Source organism: Cloeon dipterum, chromosome 1 (genome assembly GCF_949628265.1).
Source record: "Cloeon dipterum chromosome 1, ieCloDipt1.1, whole genome shotgun sequence".
NCBI classification, from domain to species: Eukaryota; Metazoa; Arthropoda; class Insecta; order Ephemeroptera; family Baetidae; genus Cloeon; species Cloeon dipterum.
The window spans coordinates 4,569,199-4,593,848 of NC_088786.1; the positions used below are offsets into that span (position 1 = coordinate 4,569,199).

A 24,650-nucleotide genomic window follows, 5' to 3' on the forward strand; every position below is an offset into this window, starting at 1 on the left:
TATATATATCTCAAACTGTGTAATATCTGATGAAAATTAATTTGTCAGGTAATTTAAAGTTAGCTCCGAGAGCTGCTTTCAATATAGCGTAACATTCAAGGAACAAGCCGTTCAACCACTTTGTATTGAACGCACATCCATTTTATTGGAATTCCATGAAATCGTAACACATATGAAACCCAGAGTTTGCATAGCAGGAGTCGTTGATTAATAATTCCCTTGGTGAACTCTTGTGTGGGTTGGATGCTTTCAATTCCAAACGCCATTTTATTGAAAATTTATCACGGAGGCAGAAGAGGAATTGGAGGCGAAGAGGCAGTGGAAAAACAGCAGCAGCGCGGCGCAAAATTGCAAATAGTCGCTGGGGTGCGAGTTAGAATTTATTGCCTGGCGACGTCGGCGCATACTTTTGCAATAAGGAGCTATTTTGTGCTCAACCTGCACGACAGGTATGCGCTCATCGTCTGCAGAATATAATTTTCAAAGAAGTAAATGCGCACGGAAGCGCGGGATTAAGTGCAGCTAGAGTGCGCAATCCATCTCTTGACACCTTTTACATAATGGCTGCTGGTCTAGGTTTTATTGCACCTCAGACCACGCGCGTGTATTACTGCTCTGGCAGCACATTTGCTGCCCGCGCTACCTCTTTTATTGCTTCGTAATATCGCACACCAGCCACAAACCTGCACTTTTATGCACTCGCGACGAATCACTTTGCATTGCTTGCCGCGTGTACTGTACACAGCCTGCAATATCTGCGTCTCGTGTGTTTGTCGTCAATTTCATATGAGCGTTGTTGAATTGCGAATGTAAATGCTACATTATTCCGCAAAAAGGGGAAATTGTGTCTTATATTGAAGCCATGAACTTGTGACATGTCTATCCTTTCAACACACCAGAACCTCTTCCTTCAAAACGCATAATAATAAATACCGAATACCTTACATACGAAAAACAGGGTTCTTCCGAAACCAAAAATATAATGGAGTGACTCCGATGTAATCCGAGTGGCGTCTTTACAGGCACGCTTTCAACTGCCCTATCTCTTGCAATCTTAGATTCGAAGGAAAGAGGAAATTTTAGATTGGAGCCGCTGAATATTTTAATCGATTTGGTGTGAATCTTAATTAGAAGGGAGGTTAAGAAGTGATTGGCAAAAGAAAAATGTTTCACAAGGTCCCGTACCTGAATGGTGCCGACTCCTCAGCAGATCTATAGCAAAAAATCCACGATGCAATGTTGGCTGAGGATTAAACCAACTGCATTCATTACTGAGCACAATAAAGAAGAGAGCAAGGAACAAAGTATGGCAAAACCCCGTAATTTTTTCCTCATCGTTTTATTCTAACCGCCTATCCTAATGTGTTTTCTTAGTTTAATTAATTAGGCCCGCTGGTGTTAACGTTTGTCATCATTTTAAAGTTTGCCAACGCTTGATCTCATTCAACTGTCGATAATCGCCAATAATTTGATACAAAATAGGATTTATTACTCAGTAATCTGTCCTAAAAGTTCGTTTCAGTGCAAAATGACGGACATTTTTTACCATAAGGGGGCCTTTAAACCTTCAGTGCGTTGTAAGTCTATTAATGCTTGTACGATGATGGATGTTGAAAATTTTCCCTAGTTTGCCTCATATTGAAATGTTTGTTTAGTCTTTATTTTTGTATAATGCTACCTCCATTAAGCTATTCTACACACACCCAATACACTTTAGCATGCCATATCTTGTGGGGACATTGCCTTGCAATCCGACCAGAAATCAAAACTATAATTAAAATATTTTCAACAATGGCGTAATTAATCCAATAAACTCTAATACCCCATTGTTAATTATGGCGAACTTGCTCATAGCAATAAAATTGCCGACAATCAATAAATAGTGTATATACCTGGCAATTATTCTGTCTGTTGAGCATGGCGGCGTCAATGAAAGCAACAAATGATGATGCAACTGAGTTCGCGCGTCATATTGCAGATGGAAATAGCGTGGTTGATCCTGGTACAGCGGCCAGTTCATCATAGGTGGCCACTGGCCACCAATTAACTTGCCACAGATCATGCATCATAATTCATATACAAATTGCGGTTATATCCCCTGACAATAACTGGGATAGTGGTAATTGAATCACCTATGAGCACATCGGAAAGCTATTTCCGATGCCATCCCCCCTCGATTCCAATGAAGAGCTGCAAGACAATTTTCTTTTATTTTTAACAAACCTTTAATTCATATTAAAATGATAAAATATTTCATAGGAATAATGAATATTTTTAAAAAAATATGGCCTTGAAACATTAAAGATTTAGAGCAAAAATATATCTCAGATTCAGCATTCAAAAGATTATTTAAAATTAAAGCTGAATCGTTTAAAATATTAAGGTTTGTAGAATTTTAAATAAAAATCTACAATATATAGGCTGGCATATATTTTCACTGCGTGAAATACGTTCCCGAGATATATAATTTGAAGTTTCAATTTAGTTTATTAGAAGGCTTTTTTCCTCGCTACCGCGGATAAACTCAGCGTAGTTGCAAAATACCATCATAATCGCGTAGAGCTTCTTTTGCCCATCCCTAAGGTAGAGGATCAACAAATAATGCAAAGTGCACATCATAGTCGGTCGTTTGAGCGCTGTGGTCAATTAGCGAGGCATAGAGCGAATAGAATGGCTCGCAGAAGCACTTGCGAGGGCAACGGCTGCCATCTAAATAATAGGCGACTCAACAGGGAATCCATTCAGTGTAATTCATTCAAGTTGTAATTTCTTTGAAGTGTATTATGAAGTGCACTGGCCACGTTCAGTCACTCGTACTCATGCCACTTGCTGCTCTTGTGCCTTGTACTCCCTCCAATTTGCAATTGTCGACTCACTAGAGAAATTAGCCAACTCCTATTTCCTCTATAGTTAAATGTCCTCGACGCAGTAGATTATTCGATTAGCAATTAAGTGATTGGTTGATGTGTGCCCTTCATAACACCCCAATGAGCTTTATCTCGTGAGAGCTGTGAGTGGGGAGTGTGTCAAACAAGTTATACTGTGCAAGGGGTTAAATAAATGATAATAAAGTCATGCGTTATTAGGAAGCAAAATTTTTGAACTTGAATTAATTAATTTAGAATCATTCGATTAACGCACACATTTTTTTATGATTGTTCTATTTTTAGATCAAATATGTAGGTTTTAGAGATTAAGAGCCATAAATTAAGAGGTTTTTAATAATTTTATTTTAAAATTTTATCTGGACGCATGCTAATCTTTTGGTCTGGAAAATGACATACTTTATTCTGTTGTACCAATCACCAAATGAAAATTAACAATTCATCAATTCATTTTAATTAAATAGAGATATAAATATTCCTCCAATCTGTGTTGGTTTATAGAATTGTTTTCATATTCATAATGTTGAAAGCCACACAAATAAATAATATTATTAGAACGCAGATGCATGTATGCAACCCGCGTGGTGCAAATGCTGTGCGCGCTGCATAAGCAAGTTTATTAATGCAAATTTGCATTGAATTCAATTTTGATTGCGCGTCAGGCGGTGTTGTTTGGTTTTACGACTGCACCTCGCTGCATCCGATTGAGCCTTTTGATGCACATGTACACACGTGATTTATGGCTATCGCGGGCAACAATATAATACGGTCGTCTGGCCACGGCAGCACTTTTCCACGACGATCACAAAAGCATATTTACTGGCGGCCGTGTGCTATTCTGATTTATCGCCGGCCGGGAAAAGTGGTATATTGACCAGCGCATTCCTGTGACCTGCTTTTCGCCCTGGAGATGGTTCGGCTTTTATTCAAACTGTTTCCCTGGATCAAATCGTTCCTCGGGGCGATAGGCTCTCAGCTTTTGTGTGATTGAGTTGGGGCGCACATCCGACCCCTATTGGCTGGATTTATGGCTTTCCTCATTTTTACGCACTTTTTGGCACCACTCTCGTCAACGAAATTCCTCTCTCCGCACAACTAAATTTCCTGTGCCCTTGTTAGCCCCTGTTCAGGAGAAAGAAACAGAGATTTTTTATTGAAACGACCGATCGATGCCTGCACCGTCGGTGATACGGTTCCTGCTGAATGAAGCCGCGTAAGTACAAGAGGGAAAAAGTTTGTCGCCTTTCACTTACTTTATTATTTCTTTTTTTAGAGCATTTCATCTGTGTTTTTCCTTGAAGAAACGAAACATTTATTGAAATTTTACTTTGGTTTAAAATTAATCTTTAATTTTCCGCATCAGTTCCCGCCATGACAGCAATAATGTTCAATGGCTCTGACTCTGCAATTTAATTTCTTTTGAGGGGGAGACTAAAAATAAAAAATAAAATGATCTCACATTCAGCTTTTTCCCAGCCGGGCGAGATGATGAAAATTGCAGCAGAAAACTTTAGACAAGAAAAAGTGGCGATTTTATTCCTCATAAACACTTGTGCCAACTTTCGCACTAACAAGCCGTCAGCCAGTCAAACTTTTTCATCAAAATTAAGACAAAAGAGATGCGTACACTTCATTGTTTTTAATTTATGTCGTCTGGGCGCGCTTCTCATTTGAACAGCACAGAGAGAAATAAATTGCCTCATATTTAGCTGCGTGAGAGAACGAAACGCTACCATATTTTGCATCTGTTGTGCCTCTAAAATTTCATTTTAACTCCGCCGTTAACTTTGTTTATTGGGTAGTGAATTAGAACTTCTATGCTAGCTGCCTCTCTCAGTCTCGGCAGCTGCTCCGTCAAGCTCGCACAACAACGATCCTATTTCTGACAACATGCCAAATCTGTTTCTTATGCCCAAATTATTTACACAGCTCTGGCATGGATGAAACAGATACAACAATAGACGTAACACAGTGTATTGTGCCATCTTCAAATTACAATAATTTATTCTATTTATGCCTTGTTCATCTAAATATACCTGACCTATGCATTATATGATATGGATATTTGACTTAGATTAAATTAGACAAATATAACTATTTATTTATAAGTACTTTCCCTTCCAAATACTTATTTTTCCTACACACAAGCCTTTGTGAAATCTAGTTTTAATCTATGTAATGATCTAATGATTCTATAAACGATGTTAAATACCTTACCATAATAATAAATAAATAAAATGTGTTTGTTCGAGTATGACGTCATTTTAATTTATGTGTCTGGAACATGGAAATAAAACTTAATCATATTTACACAGCAAAATAAATAAATATTCCGCGGAAAATTGGTTGTTTTCAATATAAAACCTGTGACATTTACTGCTGATGGTAAAAAACGTTTGCAAATATTATGTAGTGGCTGTTTATGCGTCTCCTACGTGCTTTTTCTGATGAAAAAAAAACGGGCTGAAACTATAACTCACAAGGCCGGCATTCAATCATGTACATTTTGAACATTAGCAAAACATTTACGTATGTACTACAGAAGTTACTTGCTGTGTTGGGAGGTGGAAGGGTCGGTCTAACTCAGCCGTCTGACGAACAGAGCGCATGAAAAACGGAAGCGGACACAAATCTGCTTGCGCCGCACGGGACGCAAACTTTTCCAGCATTCCTTGAAAAGTTGCCTCGAACTAGCCTGACGGCGAGACAAGCGACATGCTGATAATTTAATAAGAAACTTTGCTTAACAGGAAAGAGGGAGAAGAAGTCAAGGATGCACTGATATATGCAAAACAACTAATGGCTCTTGTGCAAAAAGCTGCAGTTTTTTCTCATCCCAGCGCCGCTTGATGTTTGTATTAATGATGTTTAGAACAAAGGCAAATTTATGCCAGCAGAAAAAAACTGCAATGCAAATATTTTGCCTATGATGAGGTCAATATTTTTTGATATTGCTTACATGAATCTAAATTGAATTCACTGTGGCTGACGCGGATGCTAAATCGACCAGCACTGACGACGGACTAAATTGTAAGCTTTCCACAGCTCAGCAACCAAAGAGGAAAAATGACAAGCTAACTTGTGTGCGTAGCTTTTAAATTATGAATACTTCATTACAGAGGAAATTCTACTTAGTAGGTTTGTATAGGTCTTCTGTACGACCAGCTCATAGCAAATAATTACTGATATGAATGCTATATCAGGTCCAATTACGTCTGAAGTGTATGAAACTTGAGTGCTTTGGCCTCAAAAGAGATTGGTTCTTCGAAGGACTGATTTAATTTTTGCACGCAAGCCAAAGACTTTGATTGAAATGCGAGAAATCCATCCACTTTGGAAAGTATGCTGAAAGATTTCGTTCCAAAAGAAATCAAGAAAACGCAAATTTTCATTGGGGAAAATGATAAAATAACGGAGAAAACATTATTAATGCAAACGTCTTATTCAAATCAATCACCTTTCGCATCCACATTGAATTATGTAAATGTTTGCTTTTAGTTCTGGGTTTGAAAATTCAATGTGCAGCTTGGGGCAGAAATAGTTCATGCGCTCTTTTCCATGGCCATTGTCCTTTGCAGAACGGATGCTTGAGAGGCAAACTTGACATCGCGCGCTTCAATCTCGAGGGAATGGCAAGAGAGAATAATCGCGTGTTTGAAGAAAGTTCAAAATAATAGTTGAAAGCAAAAAGCGGCAGCTTTCACGCTCCAAATAACGAGTCGAAGGGAAGCGGCGTGCGACGCGAAAGCGTGGAACCAGAGCAGCAGTAATGGACGTATTATACGCGTGCACTCGCAAAGTCTTCCCAAAGGCAAACACACGCCGCTGCTTTTCTTCGGCAACTGCGTGAATTATTTATTCTGCACTGAACGCAATCTTGGGCGGCTTTTCTCTTAATTTGAGCTTATGTTCGAATGGCGGCCCAGCGTTCCTCTCTCACGAACACCGCACTCGCTGCTATATTATTATGAGATGCGATATATTTCTCAACATGAGTCTTGATTTCCCTGTTGTATTGCTGATGCAAACACTCTGGCTCCAGCCAGCCCTCTTCTGAATCGTGCCGACATTAGAGAGCTAATGCACGGCACCCAGTGTGCGCCAGCCATTGAAATTTCAAGCACACACTACTGCTGCTTCTGCTTTGTCGGAAATGCTTTCAAAACAGGCCAGTCGAATTTTGTGGGAGAAATACGAATGGGAAAATTAAATTCAAGAGGGATGGAAATGTTCCTAACAGGTGGTGCCATCGTATACTTCCGATTATAAGGCAATATATCTGCGATTAATGACTCAATCCTGCTTAAACTGATTTCTTTTGATGTGCTGAAAACCAAATCGTCGTAGAAACGTGCGAAACTTTTTTTATTTATAAAAAGTGTTAAAAAAATCTTCCGACGTTTCTACGGTAATTGGCTGGACACGCTGGACAGAATTTTGTTTTCAGCTCATCAAATGAATTCAATGAGCATGATGCACTGCATCAGGATTGAGTTTTAAATCGCAGTGGAGAAGTGCATTAAAATCGAAAGTAACAGCCGGCGCCATCTGTTGGTAGCTTTGTACACAAAGGATCTGGCGTATTTGCGGGTAAATAACTAAGTCAAAATAGTGGAAAAGCGAATGCTTGAAAATGGACTACATTTATAAAACCGATATCCATTCAAAAGAAGGTATATGGTCAGCTCATTTTCATTCATTCTTGTGATAATGAAAGTAGGGAATCATTAAAAGTAGAAATTAATGTAGCTTCTTTTGAAACTGTGGGCTTTACTCCTTCCTCTCCTTCCTGAACATTTTCAATAGGAATATGGGCGAAATGAATCCCATCTGCAAACGTGCTGCATCAGAGAGGCAAAAAGTTTTTATCAAGAAGCTCGCAATCTTCCCTCAAACCCCGTCATCAGGACGAACTTGTTTCGTTTAGTTTTTGTCTCAAGCGGCGAGCGAACATAACTCATTCACTTTTCCGCGTGGCGGCTATTTGCATAAATTTTCTCCCAGTCTGCGAGCATAAGAAAAAATTCGGCGGAAATGCAAATGTGCTCTTTCGCGGTAATAAATCTTCGGTAAATTAAATTTTAAAAATTCAGCACATCCGCTGCTCATCCCACGGCCTCTGCTGGCTAGAAATTCCTTGTGTGTTATTTAGCCGTATATATACTCACTCCCCTGCGCTGTTTGATTAAAAGAGCGCGTCGCGAGCATTTTTCACTTTCCGCCGCGCGTTCAACAGTGTGGTCGATTTGGATTCCGTCAGCCACACACGCGCGTCGAGCGAACGCAGAAATATTTTCAGCTTTTTCTCAAAGTGGGTGTGCGCGGAATAACTTTATTTCCAGCAATCGAGTGCTGTGCGTTTGCCACACTTGAAGAAGACATTTTTCAAATGAGCAGAGAGCTCGAGTAAAATATGCATCGACTGAATAGAAATGTCAGTGAAAGGATTGCTTTATAAAATAAACTTGTAGTATCGTTTTGCCTTGATGAAAGAATTAAGTACATAAAATTACAGTCATAAAATGCAATAATCAATTCATAATTTTGCAAACAAAATACATTAATTATTTCCACCATGAATAAGCATATAATTTGCTAGTCAAATTTAAACAATAAGTTGTAATAATTATCACAGTGGGGAAGCTGACATGGTCCTTTTGAATTATTATCCTGGCAGAAAACTGCTAAAGTCATCATAAAGAGTGCTTGCCAAGGTTTTATATATCCTTTCTCTGTCAAATCTTTATGCTCATGCAATATATGTTTCTCCATATACAGGACCCCACAGAGGTGAACGTACACATTTTGCAACGCTGATCTGGCAGGCAACCACGCATCAAGCCAAAAAAAGAAGAACTCTACGCTCGCAGCCAGAGAGGAAATTTCAGTTACGGTGGTCTCTGAAGGACGCGAGAGTAGGGAATGACGATGCTGTGTGGTTGCGGAGGAAGCAGACTTGGCCATTGGCCAGATGGCTCGTGTCTGCAGGAGCAATATTTACCGAAAAAAAGGAAAGCACACGGCAGCCAAAAAGATTGAATTTGGGATACTTCTTCGCACGCAATCGCATAAGAGCCGAAGACACGCCAATGCCCAGGTCCATCGCAATTTATCAAATACGGCGACGGAGCCGTGTCGTTTCTTTTAGAGGCAAAAGCCAATCCGACTGATCCGACCGACAGTTTGTTTGGATCGCGAGAAAAGGAAGGAGCAAAAATCCCGTTTATTAAAGCGTGGCCTTAGTCGGGTTTTGGGTCAGACTATTTACTTTTGCATGAAGGAGCGCGAAACGAATTCTATACACACAAATTGGAATGGTAGCACATAAAAACTTGCAGCAGCATTCATTATAAATTTTGAATAGAAGAAAGAAGAATCCCATCCAGAGGCAGACGAGTGACACAGGAAATATTGATACTTGGAAGTCTTAATAGACTCCACTTGCTAAAAAATATTTTTCCTTCGTTGAGTTTATCAGCCATTCATTAACAAATTCTTTTCATCATCCGTAAAAGGGTGCTTTTTTATATTTCACAAAGAACGGAAATTCCAGCCGGATTACAGCCTTTCTCTCGCAGATGAGCCTCTCAGCTGTAGGCCCTTGACCATACCACGACTGTACATGGCATCATTTGCGAAAAAGTAGCCACTTATTAAGGATTTAAAAGGCTTTCAGAGCTGTTTCCACTCGCAGCCAGCTGGTTGGAGCAAAAACGGCCTGGTGGTCGTTTGCGAATTGCTCTTTTGACGTTGACCGTAAGCAGACCGAGTCGGTCGGCAGCAAAAGCGGCTGGGTTCATTACTCACACGCACCGGGACAGCAGCAAAACACACACACACAAACCGCCTGATTCGGGCTTTCGCCCGGTTTTGGGTAACCTCTTTTGCTGCTGACAAGATTTATTTTGCGTGCATGCTTCCCGCGAAAACCCATGCCTTGTTCTATCGATTCACTCACTCAGCGTCTAGTTGCAGATCAAATTTGTCCAGTTCTCCATTCAAAAAGGTTAATGATATAGACAGGCCGTAAAACAAGACCTGAATAACAACTTAGAGGTTCCTAGCTGGCTCCGAATTTTTAGATAAAACTTAATAAAAAGGAAAAGGAGGGGAGTACGCAATGGCTACAGCACGCAAGGTAAAGCAGCTCCTGCTTTACCTTGCGATTTCAGCGGTTTTTCAACCTAACCAGGTGGTGCGGCGTGTCAACTGTGTCCATGAACGTCTGCTGGTGTGGAAACAGCCGTCGGACGGGATGGCTGATGCCGACACTGTCCGAGGGCCGAGTTTTCCGGTCTGGATTTTGCTGCTGCACTTCGGACGCTTTGATTCCAGAGAAAATCGCATGGCACGCAGGCGACGCCGGCAATGCAGGTGCGAGTTACCAAGGCTACGTGCAGGTCTAGACATGATTTACCTTCCTGGAATTCGCTCGACCCGCTCACCGTTGCAATTCCTGCTAAGTGCCAAAATAATAACAACAGCTACTATAGTGAAAGTGTTTTGCGGTATGGGAATTTATTTTCTCATCCTCTTGCTCGCAATGGGGGACATCGAACGAAACCCTGGACCGACATCTGAACTGATTGAGACCCTGAGTAAGCTGCTGGACGAGAAACTGAAAGTGACTAACGATGCGATTGGGGATCTGCGCGGCGTGGTTGAAGGATTCGGCGATCAGCTAAATGAAATCAAGACCGAAGTTGAAGAGCTGAGAGCAGAGAAAAATGAACTCGCCAGCCGTGTCGTTCATCTGGAAAAGCGACTGGCCGTGCAGGAATCTGAAAGTCGTCGCCGAAATATGGTTATTTTTGGGATCCCGTCTAACGTTACACTGGAACAAGCCCTTGAAGACGTTCTGTTCAAGCACCTGGAACTGGAGAAGCGCCCACAGGAGCAGCTGGTAGAATCTGCATTTCGCACTGGCAGGCCGGACGGTCGTGTTCGTCCCATTGTGGTCCGCTTTTTCAGTCAGGAATACAAAGTTAGAGCGCTGCGGATTGCCTACAAGTTGAAAGGGACGAATGTGGTGATTTCGGACGATCTCACACCGGAAGAGCGAGCAGTAAAACGGGAATTAAACACAGCGAGAAAGTCGGCCCTCCAAGCAAGCGTACAAGTGAAGATGCGCCGCGACCATCTGCTCGTCGCTGGCAAAAAAGTTTATGTCCAGGATACGCGAGTGCTTGGTTGGGTCGAAAAGTACAAACAACCGGGAGTCCTCCACCATGATGATGATGCAGACGAGTGTGAGAGTGCGTCGGCCCCAGCTGCTGACCGACCAGTGACCAAGAGGAAAAAGCGGAACCGTGCAGCAGCGCAGCTCTCTCCTGAAGAGCTGCATGGGCCTCCCGAGCCCCAAGCTGGCCCGTCCCATTCGGGTTTTGCCACTGCGCCCCTCAATCAGCCAGAACAAAGCCAGACAAAGGCGGTGGGCAATCCTCGGAGGGGCAGGTCGGCGCGGAGCATCGAGAGGCTGAAGACCACCGAGGCGGCGAACAGCAGCGGCCAGTCGGACGGGGAATAAAGAAGCCTGAGCTCTTTGTCAAAGGTGAATCAATTCATTTTCAGTGTGATAAACAGTTTTTGCCTACCGATTTTATCAAAATCATTTGTTTGAACGCACAATCTATTGCAAATATTAATCACATGAGGTTGCTCAGACACTTCGTATCTAATAATTGCGTAGACATAATCGGAATCTCGGAAACATGGCTAAAAGAAAAGCATGATATCGACCAACAATTTAAAATTGAGGGTTACAAGTTAGTGCGGCATGACCGGCCTAAAACACGTGGCGGCGGCGTTGCTTTTTATATTAAAGAGGGTATTAATTTTAAAATCGTGCTGCAGTCAGAGTGTACACTTTCTAGTTCAGCTGAATTCATTTTTCTTGAAATTAAGACAGAATCCAAAAGTTTACTGACAGCCATAGTTTACCGTCGCCCCATGAGATGCGTTAATTTTGACGCTTTTTTTCAGACGTTGCACAGCCTATTTCCACTTTTTGATAATTGCGTAATAATGGGTGATTTCAATGTTAACTTCGCGGAGCAGTCTGGACAACTCGATGGCCTATTAACTAATTTTAGTGATTTCGCATTGAATCGTTTGCCAATTAATGATACTCATGTAGCTTTTAATTCGACTACCACAATAGATGCAATTTTTCTCTCGTCTAATTTGTCATGCGCTGCTTTTGGGAAGTTAGCTAATCCACTCTCTCACCATAGTGCTCTCTTTGCGATTTTAAACGCCAAGATTGTTTTGAAAGATCAAGTTGTGAGATCCATTCGCGAGTTTCACAAAATTGATCTTGAAAAACTTCAGCAGAGATCGCATGAGATCGAGTGGCATGAGGGAATGGACGTGGCTTCTCTTGATCAGCGCGTCTCAAATTTTTCAAAAAAATTAATTTCTCTTTTTGATGAAGTCGCACCCACAAAGAAAATCGTAAAATCGGTAAAATTTAAACCCAAATTAAAAAGAGACATTGATGAGCTTGCGAGAGAGCGGGACAAAGCGCGCAAGGTAGCCGAGAAGAACAAGTGTCTCGAGTCATTTAATAAGTATAAATCACTCCGCAATAAGGTTAAACAAAAAACGCTTAATTTCAAAAAGTCGATAATTTTCCAGTCCTTAAATGAGGTTGCTTCAACTAAGCACATGTGGGGCAAATTGCGTGAGCTAGGGCTGATGAGAGGAAAGACGGGAGGTGCGGATTTTCCTATTCCAGTGGATGAGCTGGTTGTTGGGCTCACGGTGCGGCGGCGGGCGGAAGTTTTGAGTCGTATTGACTTGGACTTTCGCCTGCCTCATGCAATCGTGGGCGGTGAGAAATTTTATTTTAGTCATGTCATTCCACTGGAGGTAAAATACGCACTTCGCGGAATAGTCTCCTCTGCTGAAGGAGTGGACGCAATTTGTACCAAAATGCTTAAATTGACAGCTGACTCAATTTTGCCATCGTTAACAAATATTGTAAATGCCTCTTTACAAACAGGTCACTTCCCGTCCGAGTGGAAAAAAGCTATTTTAATGCCTCTACCTAAAGTTAGACACGCGGTTGCTTGTAATGATTTTCGGCCTATTAGCGTCCTGTGCACTGCGTCTAAAGTGCTTGAAAAAATCGTCCACGACCAGCTGATTACGTACTTAAATATACATAACGTGATAGACGAGTTCCAGTCCGGCTTCCGCAGGCAGCATAGCACGACCACAGCGCTTTTGAAAATCTCTGAGGACTTGCGGATTTCTAATTTCCGTGGTGAGGTAACCCTTATGGTTTTCCTTGATTTTTCGAAGGCGTTTGATTTGGTCGATCACGCTCTGCTGCTCAGGAAGCTGGCGCAGCTAAATTTTTCTGATTCAGTTTTAAATTTTTTTAAAAACTTTCTAAGTGAGAGAGAACACGCGATTCGTGACAAGGACGGAAAATTCTCAAGGTGGGTCCGCATCGAGGCCGGAGTTCCTCAGGGGTCGGTGCTCGGTCCGCTTTTGTTTTCCGTCTATACCCACGACGTAGTGTATCTCTTTCAAAATCGGTGTAAGTACCATATGTACGCAGATGATATTCAATTGTATATTAATTGCAAGCCTGAGGAGTTGGAGCACGCTATTGCGGTTGTGAACAGTATTTTGTGCGACGTGGTCGCCTGGTCGGAAAAGCACGGTTTAAAGCTCAATCCGCGCAAGACGCAGGTGCTAGTTGTTGGCTCTGAGAGATCGCACTCAAAGCTAAACTTGGCGCAGTTAAGTAAAGTTAAAATGAACGACACTGAAATTCAATTCAGTGATGAAGTGGAAACTGGCTGTGTTGAATTTGACTATAGTGACAAAGTAAAAAATTTAGGAGTTGTTTTTGACAAGCATCTGAAGTGGGTGGGTCAAATTTCTAAAATATTTCAAAAAGTTTATGGTTCACTTAAAAATGTAGAAAAATTTCGAAATGTCACGCCAGAAAAAATAAGAATTAAACTAGTAAAAACTCTAATGCTACCCCATTTTGATTATGGTGATATCGTGTTCTGTAACCTTAGCGCGGAGCAACTGAATAAGCTGCAAGTTTTACAGAACAACCTCATGAGGTATATATTTGACGTCAAACGCGGGCAAAACTTGTCATCTTTGTATAAAAAGTGTCGTATCTTAAAGATTACAGACAGACGTCAATTGCATGTATTAACACAAACACATAAGATTTTGTACAATAATTGCCCTGAATATTTAAAATGTTATGTTACCCCCATGCGCGATGTTGACTTGATAGGCAGGTCCAGAGCTCATCGACTGAGGCTTCTGGCTCCGCGTGTAAATGTTACTGTGCCTGAACAGTGCTTCCAAGTGCAGTGCTATCGTCATTGGAATAGTCTTTCACCAAATTTGTGTATGAACGAGAATTCAAGTGCATTTAAGAAGAAAATTGAAGAAGCAATATTCTCAAGCTACCATTAATTACTTCCTTCCAAATGTTGTTCCTACATAATTGTATCATTACTTTATGGATGTGTGCTGATTTGGGGCAGAGTTGCCCTGTCAGCCCATAATAAACTTAAATTTTTTGAAACTAAAACTACACAACTTATTCGTTGAATTTCTTCTTGCAAGATTGTCGTGATTAATGATTGAAAAATAAATCACAAATCGATACAATTCTACACCACACCAATTAATGTCATCCAGTTTCAAACATTAATGTATACAGTTAAAAGTCAAAATAATTTACACATTATAACGAAAGAGAGAATGTAAAATCTCTGTTGATATCATATACAAGTTTTTTAAGAAAGAAGTAAGTAAAAGTTATTTTAATTGTGAAATACATCACAGCATAAAAACTTGTTAACAGGAGGTTTGAAAACTTGAACCTTCCTTTGACCGAAAGACTTGGAAAATTGCCGTATCTATTTTTTTCTACTCTGCTGCCCAAAGTCCTCAAGCACGAGTAAATTGCAATCTCCTCTCTGAAAAAAGGGGTAACGTCTTTCCGTCAGATAATGTTTTTGTGAATCTTCTACTCAAACTCGTTACTCTCTACATCAAAACTCTGCAAAAGTTCGTGAGTAGCTGAAAATTGCATTAGCTCTGCTCATCCTCCACCTTCAAAACCTGTTTTATGTCAAAAGTTAACGAGCACCAGTTCAAACAGGCTAATGTAAATATGCTGGGTTGAATACGATCACCCAAGCTAATTGGAAAATGACACCGCCACATCCAGCTCCACCTTAATGCCTTTGTTTGTGAATGGATAATTGCGCAATCGATGGAACAACAGATTTGGCCTCGCGAAAAATTTAAACTCTGACAATGAGGAAGAGAGAGAAAAATCATATAGATTTAATATTATTTGTGCTTCGCTTCTTTTAATATAAATGATAGCAGCCGCGCAAATGAATAATTATTTCGGAATTACGCGCGCTCCCGACGGGATTTGTTTTGCAGATGTGCTGGAGCGAAGAGCAGACACCATTAAGAATCAGCAGGCGTGGCGTTGTGTCTTTGTTTAAGCTCATTAATTTTGGCGTTCCTGCCAGCGGTGTTGCTCATTGTTAATAAATCATTAGACCGAGCGAGTGAGGCGGGGAGTGCGCGCCTTCTTTCCTTAATTGCAAGCTTCATTTTAGGCCAAAAAGGATACATTCTCGTAACCTCGTTACGAAAGCAACAGAAGCAATCTTGCCGCAGCACGCAAGAAACTGTTGCTATATCGAAACACGGCCACTAATTATGATAGCAAGGTTCCTGCCTAATTTCGCAAGCATTGTGATATATGCAAACGCATGCCAAATTGAAGGAAGCCATTGCAGCGCGAAAAGGGGAAGGGTTGCTCGCTGATTTATTATTGCTGGAGTTAGTGGGTTGTAAAATAGGCAACAAGTGTGACACATGTGCCTAACTTTATATATATTATGGGCCTCAATGGCATAAATAAAAGAATTGTTTACAGAAGATATACATCGTGCTTACTGTTTAACATGATAAGGTGAACACAAGTATCGATCCGAAATAAAAATATTGATAATCAGAGTAAGATGAAAAAAAGAAAACTCACATAAGGGATACGAGTTTGGCTTTATAATTCAGCTGCTCTTTTGAAATCCGGACAGCTGATACAATTTAGATATTTTTGCGCAAGCTGAAAAAATATTTTCCTCTGCTTAATTTCCAGAAAAAAACTGTTTGAAACGTTAATTCAAACTTAGCAGGATGTTATGCAGCCCCCCAAAAAAATGAAAAGGCTTGATAAAGCTCGATTTTATGACAACTAACTTGGAAAAAAATTAAAACTGTGCATTCCATTTTCCCAGCGCACCTTTCTGACAGATATTTTAAGAAGAAAATCACCAACAGTATAAAAGTCGTATATATCATATGCGACTTGTCTCGCTGAGTAGATTCCAAACGTGTCAAGTTTTATTTAAATCCGACTTTTCCAAGAAATTACAGCAATTAAAAAATTTGACTTTGGGCGTGAATTTAGCAAAGAATAAATAATGGGATCTATTCCTTTGGAAAATTGTCATCTTTTATCAAACACTATAGAATTGGAGCGAAAAACTCCTTATTTTCGGATTAATAGATGCGTTCCCCTTGTGAGCAAGTTTAAAAAATATCTAAGCCCTTTTTCTGACAAACAATTTGCTAGCATGAATTCACACATAAGGAATTTCCGGAGTCATGCCACATTCTGGCACGGCAAGCGATAAACATTCCGACAAAAGGGTGAAAATACCCATGGCAATGGTTGAGGAAACACAAAAATTAAAGCGGCGTCTCATCATCATCAAACCGAAATTCATCAGTCGGAAAGCGCGAGTTAGCGTCGTAAAATTCAACCGACGGAAATGAAATTTTTGCACAGTGTTTCGAGCCATAAAATTTCTGCGAGCTCGCCGAGCCGACCAATTTGAGCGGAATGCAGCGCTTGGCCGACGCTGCGAGTGCCGGTGGCGCCGAATGTCGCTCTCCCAAGTCTCAGAATTAATGGCGGAAAACGGGGTGGCGCGGGGGTGCCGGCGAAAATAATCACTTATCGCGACCAGAAATTACACGCACCAGCAGCTAGCCCGCTCGGGCTGACCATAAAATCCATCGTTTATGTACTGTTCACGATGCCCACCGACCGCCAACAGCCGGGAGCAAATTTCTTTGAGCCCTTTGAATTACGGCCGCCGCGAGTAATCTGGCGGCCGCAGTAATAGCGGCCATAAATCGTTGTCGCGAGCGCCGTGTGCGATGCTGCGAGAAACGGGGGCGCGTTTCGTCAGACCACAAGTGGCGGGGGTATCATTTTTGCTGACTCGATGCATTTCCCATAGTGACGAAGGTCGAATAAATGCCCACTGGGTGTTTGCTTTGTTGACTTACCAAGATGCCGGCCGGCTATACTGGCCTCGCCTTTGCAAAACTACGCCTGGCTGATCAATTTCTCTATTTTATAAGCATTTGTTTTTATTTGTATTGACTAGAGTTTTTTACGTTTTATTTGCTGATTCTAAGGCATATCACTTTGAATAATTAGTAGATGATAGTAAGATTTATAGAAAGCAATCACAAAGAAGGATGAGTTCAATATAATTGGCAAATCAAAGTGAAAATTTTTCAAGAGTGAATATTGATTTGCAGATCATATTCAGTTAATTTTTCATTTAAAATAGCATGCAGAGGGCAAACTCATATTAACTTTTTCAAAGAAGCACTTCAAATTATGAAACATTCTTGATTTTAAATTAAATATCCTTAAAAGATGAAATTTGATTGCAATTTTATTTATTCCCAGAAGAGCAAAGATAATCATCAATCTGGGCAAAATTTTTTAAACTATCTCTGGAAAATATTAATCACATACAGACTTTCTCATTTATATTAATAACGATCGAAGCATATAAATATTGAGCTATCTCGCATTCCATAACGGTTGAAAGAAAAATAGAAGTGAATTCTGGAGAATCGGTTTAATACATATTTCCTTGAACGGACCGATCTTTCCTCTTTCATTGAAAACGAAAAGAGGCCAAGATGATGAATTTCGCTCGCGTCACGCTCAAAGAGCAGCGAGCCAGCGAATTCCTCTCTTCTCCACAGGAGCACACAAAGCGGAATTCATTACTTTATTTTATTCGTGCACTTTGTGTGCGAGAGGAAGAAAGCGTTTGTCGCGTAGGGTGCCCTTCCTCACATATTTGTACGTGCGGGGTAAAAAAGGAGCAGCGTGACAATAAAATTTTACCAAAAGCCCTCCGGTGAATGGAACGCCAACTTCAAAAATATAAATAGATAATGGTGTGCCACATTTTCACGCACGTTTACACTCACCGACACTGTGCTATTTACTGTATAGTACCATTCACCCTTTGAAGCGAGCATCTGCATTTTACACAATTCCACGGAACGAATGCGAGGCTAGACATGAGGGATTAGTTTCCTGTTGCACTGTTGCGTTCGCTTTTCTTTCAATTCATTCTTGCGTTCTTGGAATAAAGCATATATTTGCTAGCTATTGATGTTGAAATAGCTTTGAAAGAAGTGAAACAAGGAAAGCAGAATAAGGAGACCGAGTTCCAGTTATTTTATTTTTTGTTATTTACAGGGAAATAGGGTACACTGGCGCAGAGAGTTTATATTTCATATTGCTCGAGGAAGCTTTTTTGCCTGCTGGTGTTGGGATTTGCGCACAAATAGAAAATATTGGCAATCTGCGTGCGCTGCACACATAGAGATGCAATTTTAATGGCTGGCTGACTGAGTGAAACCCAAGAGGAATTGATTCTGCAGATTTGCGATACAATGCATCACAAAACAAGCTCAAAGTTTTTATTTGTAATTTAAAATGACATACAGTAGCGAGTGAGGACTTTTCCTGCAAGTACCTCAGGCGAGATTGGAAACAAAATTGATTATTGACTCAGCTTATGATAATTAGAAACTGATGGGATGCCTGCTGATGGGAAATGCAAAAGCTGCTGAAGTTGTGAGAGGCAGCTTTACGCAGAGTTTAATAATGTGCTTTTCCTCAGTGAGCATTCCCAAGTTTAAATCGGATTGAGTGAGAATATTTCACGAAAGAGTTTAATTATTTAATTTGAGGGGCAGAAGAGGAAAAAATTAACTTAACATAACTTATTTCTCTCATTTATGTCGTAGATGATATAAGTCTCGCATTCCTGCTGTTATTAAAAAAATCTCCCCGAAAATTCCCTTTCTATTTACCGAGTCTGTCAGCACATTCCTGTAGGAAACGCATCACATCAATCGCGAGAAAAACCCATAAAAGGGATCGGACGTATTCACGCGGCGTGCACACTTAGAGGACTCAGCAGTCAAATTTCCGCACCGAGAGGATAGAAAAGCCGCTCTCGTCGCACTATACTGGCGCTGTAATGCGTACAAACGGCTGGTACGATGCCACTCGCTGAAACGAGCTCCACACGTCGCCAAAAATCTCCTGCCGAGTGGCAAAGAAACGGTAGGAAAAATATGAATGTATGGCGCCGAAGCAGAGATGAAAGCGCGAACCGTCACGGAGCTCGCGGTGAAAATGCGGGCGCAATTTAGAGAATGCGACGGAATTGCCGCTGGAGAAAGTGCGCGTGTGATTCTTTTAGATGTTATCTACTCGCAGGAGAACGGGGGGAAACACTCCCCCGCGGCTGATTTATTAAGTTGTTCAAATAACCCAAATATAGCATGCTCGGAGCAGATAAGACCAACATAATTTCGGCTGCCTCTGTTATGTACTGCAAATTTGGTTTCCTATGCCCCACACCAATTGAGATTTTCTTTTGCAGCAGCTAATTTCGTAAACAGGATCTGGGGCATTTCGTTTCAGAATATTTCAATTGTGTGTGAAATGCATTACATAGGTGGGGTGAGACATTTTTAGATTCCCCCCCCCCAAAAAAAAAAGCATTAAAAAAGTATTTGAACGTGATCAGCGAAAAGCAAACCATAAATTTCCGATCCGCGCTCCCCTGAAAGTTTCTTTTCGCGTTCTATAGATTGAAATGATGATGGCGATGGCTCGGAATTCATGATTTGTGGCGCTATGCTGGCTATAGAAGGGGTGCGAAGATTATGAATGCGTTGAGGGGTTGTTGGAAGTTGATGAAACGACGATGGTGGAGTGAGTGACAGAACGGAAACATATGAACAGAATACGAAAGCGGGTTGATGGATTGAACTAACAGTTTGGCCAAAAAAGACGGCGAGAAATTCAAAATAGGTTCGTCCAGTTGTGGGACCATTTTTCAAATCCACGAATCTCGTTTTTTTCTGGGATGTGAATTTGTTATTAAATATTGAACAATAAACTCATTTTTAGGATTGAAATTTCTCGCACAGTACCTATTTGGTAAAAAAGTAGTTTTGCCAGACAACCAAACCATGACATAATGATGTTGTGCGGGAGACTGAAATAGAAATGCAATTGGGGGATTTTACAAAGGAAATAAGTGACCACATTTAGCTAACCGCAATGACAGTTCCGCAGCACGTAAAACTCTCAACCTACACAGTTAACTGCTGGCCTCGCGCTGCTTTAGGACGCGATGAACATTTTATTTAGCAGTGTCCAAGGCCAATTCAAATTTTCAAAGTACATCGGAAAGTTGAATGTGGACAATGGGGCGCTTAAGCTGCAGTACAGGTTTATGGCGCCGCTCATGCTGGCCGCGAGCATTGTCGTGACCGCGAACCAATTCATCGGACACAGTATGTCCTGCATCCAAGATTCGGGCAGTGCAATTCCGGAAAATGTGCTCAATACATATTGTTTCTTTATAGGTGAGTAAAATATTTCTGATTTAATGTTGTTCGAGAGAATTAGAACCAAAAAACATATAGCTTCGTCCACATCCACTCAGTTATCCTCTTTAGTGGCAGGAAATGACGCCTGTGGTCGGTAATTACTGCACACTAACGTTCAAAATGTGTCTTTCCCGATGAATAATACAAAAATCCTTCAAACGAATGTATAATGAACATTTTAATTGAAATAAATGCATTTTTCAGGAACGAATACGTGGAGGGAAGATACGTCAGATTTTCCTCATGCAGGAATCGGACCCGCAAAAAAAGGCGTGGAAGTGATGAAGCACCTCTACTACCAGTGGGTGCCCTATTATCTTTTTTTCCTGGCACTCCTCTTCCCCTCAGCCCACTACTTTTGGAAATGCATAGAACAAAAAATTTTGGTTACCATTACAAGCGGCTTTGAATGCGTCAAATACGCAGCCATCGAAGACAAGCCCGTTGGAGACGTCCCCAGCATCTCGCAGCGAAACGAGAAGATTGATTCCTTGGCCAACATTATATGGCTGAGAATAAAAAACAACCTGAACAACAGCTGGACCCTGAAACTTGTCCTTGCCGAAATTTACGCGTGTGGAGTCAACTTGTTCATCTTCTGGTTGACAGACAAATTCCTTGGAGGCCACGGCACTTTCCTCTTCATGACGATCGATTCAGCAGTCAGGATTTTCCCAACCGAAACCAGCTGCACCTTCTACAAGTACGGTCCCACGGGCAATATCCAGAACCACGATGCATTCTGTATCCTCGCGACAAATATTGTCAACTACTACATTTTCCTCGCACTACGAATGCTGTTGTTCATTTTGATTGCTGTCAGTGCGCTAGCACTGGTCTGGCGGCTGTTTGGAGCTTGCATGTACCCGTTTGTCTGGTTCAACCGCATCACACCCTTCAATAATATAAACAACCTGATCGATGGCGACACCAGACGCACCATCTTCAGGACGCTTAACTACTGTGACTGGGTCTTCATCAACTACGTCGCCGAGAATGTCGACGGCATGACGTTTAGAGAAGTGCTTCTTAGTATCGCCACACACATCAAAATTGAAAATAAGATCAAACAAGCCGATGATGAGCTCAAGCTGCAGCCCAGCAGCCACAACCAAATGCCTGGTTATAGAGTTCCCGAAAACGCAAGCGCACCAGTTGAGAATTCCGTTAATTATGTTCACGAATCAGTGAAGTTTGAACCAGATTTTGCTGGCTTGAAAAACTATCCACTCAAAATAACAGGCAAACGAGGAGGGCCTAATTGTAAGCCTAAAATGTTCACAAAATTTTCACTACAAAAATTTCGTGCTGGTCAAATGAAACATCCAGGGAATAAAACTAGTCTGTTTTGATAAAAATCTGCACGATAAGGATTACTCCATCCAGTCCTAATGTACTAGTTAAAATTAACTATGGCGTGCCTTGTCATGAATTGGACTATTTTAGGAAAAAACGAACCGTCCCCTTGACAATATTGATTTAAAAATATAAATATTAGATAAACCTATATGTAACTTTATTATAGATGGAAAAAGAAGCTGTTATAGCAAAAGGCTCGACTTGCATTAATTATTATCCGTTAATGATTTAAATTGACGCGTTTCCTCTTTTTCTTGTAATGATAGAACTGAAAACAATAAAATCTACTGTACAAAAACCCCACCTCGATTTCAAGCATTATAATGTTAATGAATTCCACAAAAGAAACCTCTTATTATGATCAATATTCAAAAGAAAAACAAATATATCAAAAAGTTTTCAGAGTGTAAAAAGTAACCTTTAGAATTTCAGTCTGGTTTTGTTCGCCTAGAAATTTTATCCCTTTTTTAAATGCAAAAATATCATGAAGGGTTCGATGGTTTTGGCTAGATTTAAAATATGGACTGTGAAAATGAATATGTGTCGAGTTTTGCTCTCATTTAGTATTTTTAGTCAATAAATGACCAAATATAGTTTGAAAATTATCTTTATTATGGTTCCGCTGGGCTATTTTGCCAACCACATTGCCATATATACATACAAATATGAACATAATTGTTCAAAGAGAAGTGAGAACGTTGGTTCAATATCTCTTGAGGAACTGCTCTTTTAACAATTCTTAAAAAGCACTTAAGCAATATATTTTTTAAATTTGTAGACATCGTTCTATAAATTAGACCATAATATATTTCAGTATTCATCCACTGAGTAAAGAGCCTAACAATAGTCGATTGGCTTTAATTCCAAAGTAATCAATATTAATAATATATGTATAGTATTAAAAAATGTATTCCAGAGGCCTTTGGAATGATTTAATAAAATATTTATACCCTCATTCAGTGCTAGTTGTTCTATATTATTTATATTATCTTTCAACTGCATGCACGGATATTATCACACAGTCAACCTATTAGAAACTCAATTAGTATATAGTCGTTATAGGCAAAGACGCACACTCGGCTTCTATGCTTTCAATGCACGGGATAAGCCCGTTGCGTTGAATTGAGCTCCGAGTATAAAACCACGTGGAACGTCAAATCTGATTATTTGTGTCAACATTGTAAAAGGTGTGGTGTGGAGCGAGCTCACGGGTGTGTGTGTGTGTGTGTGTGTGTGTGTGTGTGTGTGTGTGTGTGTGTGTGTGTGTGTGTGTGTGTGTGTGTGTGTGTGTGTGTGTGTGTGTGTGTGTGTGTGTGTGTGTGTGTGTGTGTGTGTGTGTGTGTGTGTGTGTGTGTGTGCGCGCTCTTCCCATTTCGCGGCAAAACCTGCTAGCTAGATGGATGATCCCCTCGCGTGAACAGAAGCGAGGTGGTTGGGCGTCAACAGCAGTTTTAATGAGTGCTTGCTCGCTGCTGCCAATTGATGGGCATGTTCCTGACGCAGACATGATTCACTCTGCAAATTGGAATAACTAGAGGTGGCAGGCGCGCGCGCGCCCACCGCCCGCAGACTCCGGCTCGCGCTGAATGTTTTGTTGTGAAACAAGAGCGGCGAAAATTGAGAGCGGAATCAGTTGCTGGGAACAAGCCTCCAGCATAAATAATGAAGTTGCCGCCGCGCTGCCTCGTTTCAAAAGGCTTTTCACGCGGATTTTGGCCGGAACACGAGCGAGCAAAACGCGTTCCTGCGAAGAATCCGCTGCGGATTAATTAGCTTGCCTCCGGAGAACACGCGCTGATTGTCTGCTTCAATTAGATCTAATTGATTCTTGCTACATTCACGCTTTCTCAGTTTTCACTTTTGAGTTGAAGAGCTTTTCCCTCTTGGATCATTCGTATAAAATGGTTAATTTGAAACTGCAGATCAAATGTTGTCAGTGAAAAGCGAGGAGAGGCAGTAGAATTCATTTGAATAATAAAAATTATAGAGTGAAATTCACCAGTTGCGAAAGTCACTTCTTAGCGTTCAAAGCAGCCAATTTATGGCGCCTGCTTCGATTTTAATGAACTTTCGATGTAATTGCTGTTGTAATTTAGACTCAATCCTGCTACTGAGCATTCTACTCTTAAAATGTTTTCTTTTAATGTGCCGAAAACAAAAGTCAGTCCAGCGCCGTTCTCCATAAAAACATCAGAAAGGTATTTTTTTTAAATCTTATTCGCGTTCCTACGGCGATTGGAAGAGCCGATTTTGGTTTTCAGCACATCAAAAGAAATCAAGTTAAGGGCTAATTGCAGAGCAGCAGGATTGTGTTCTAAATCATAACGAATGTACCCTAAAATCAGAAGTATAAGTTGGCACTATCTGTTGGCAGCCTCGAACTGTAAGAGCTTTAGAAACTGGTTAATACAGGATAAATCTTCTACTGGAAACCGGATGGCTGGTGAAACAATTCCATGACGCGACGTAAATTTGATAGTTTACTATGATATATCATTTTGTGATTTAATTTTCTATTTGCCTCGTGCTTGTAATTTCCTTTAATGACATGGTAAGAGATATTAATAATCTAGATTAAATTACCAGCCCGTTGGCTCGCAT

General features: G+C 40.8%; 2 protein-coding genes across 6 annotated transcripts in view; one reads left to right on the plus strand and one right to left on the minus strand.

Annotated features, from left to right (window-relative positions):
* mtt (mangetout) overlaps positions 1-24,650 on the minus strand; it is a 237,064-nt gene that overhangs the window by 162,501 nt on the left and 49,913 nt on the right. The window lies entirely within an intron of this gene.
* Positions 20,396-22,358, plus strand: LOC135948466 (innexin inx7-like). Its single transcript, XM_065497763.1, has 2 exons — positions 20,396-20,666; positions 20,895-22,358. Exons 1-2 carry the CDS (start codon positions 20,432-20,434, stop codon positions 22,040-22,042), a joined length of 1,383 nt encoding a protein of 460 aa, XP_065353835.1. The 5' UTR covers positions 20,396-20,431; the 3' UTR covers positions 22,043-22,358.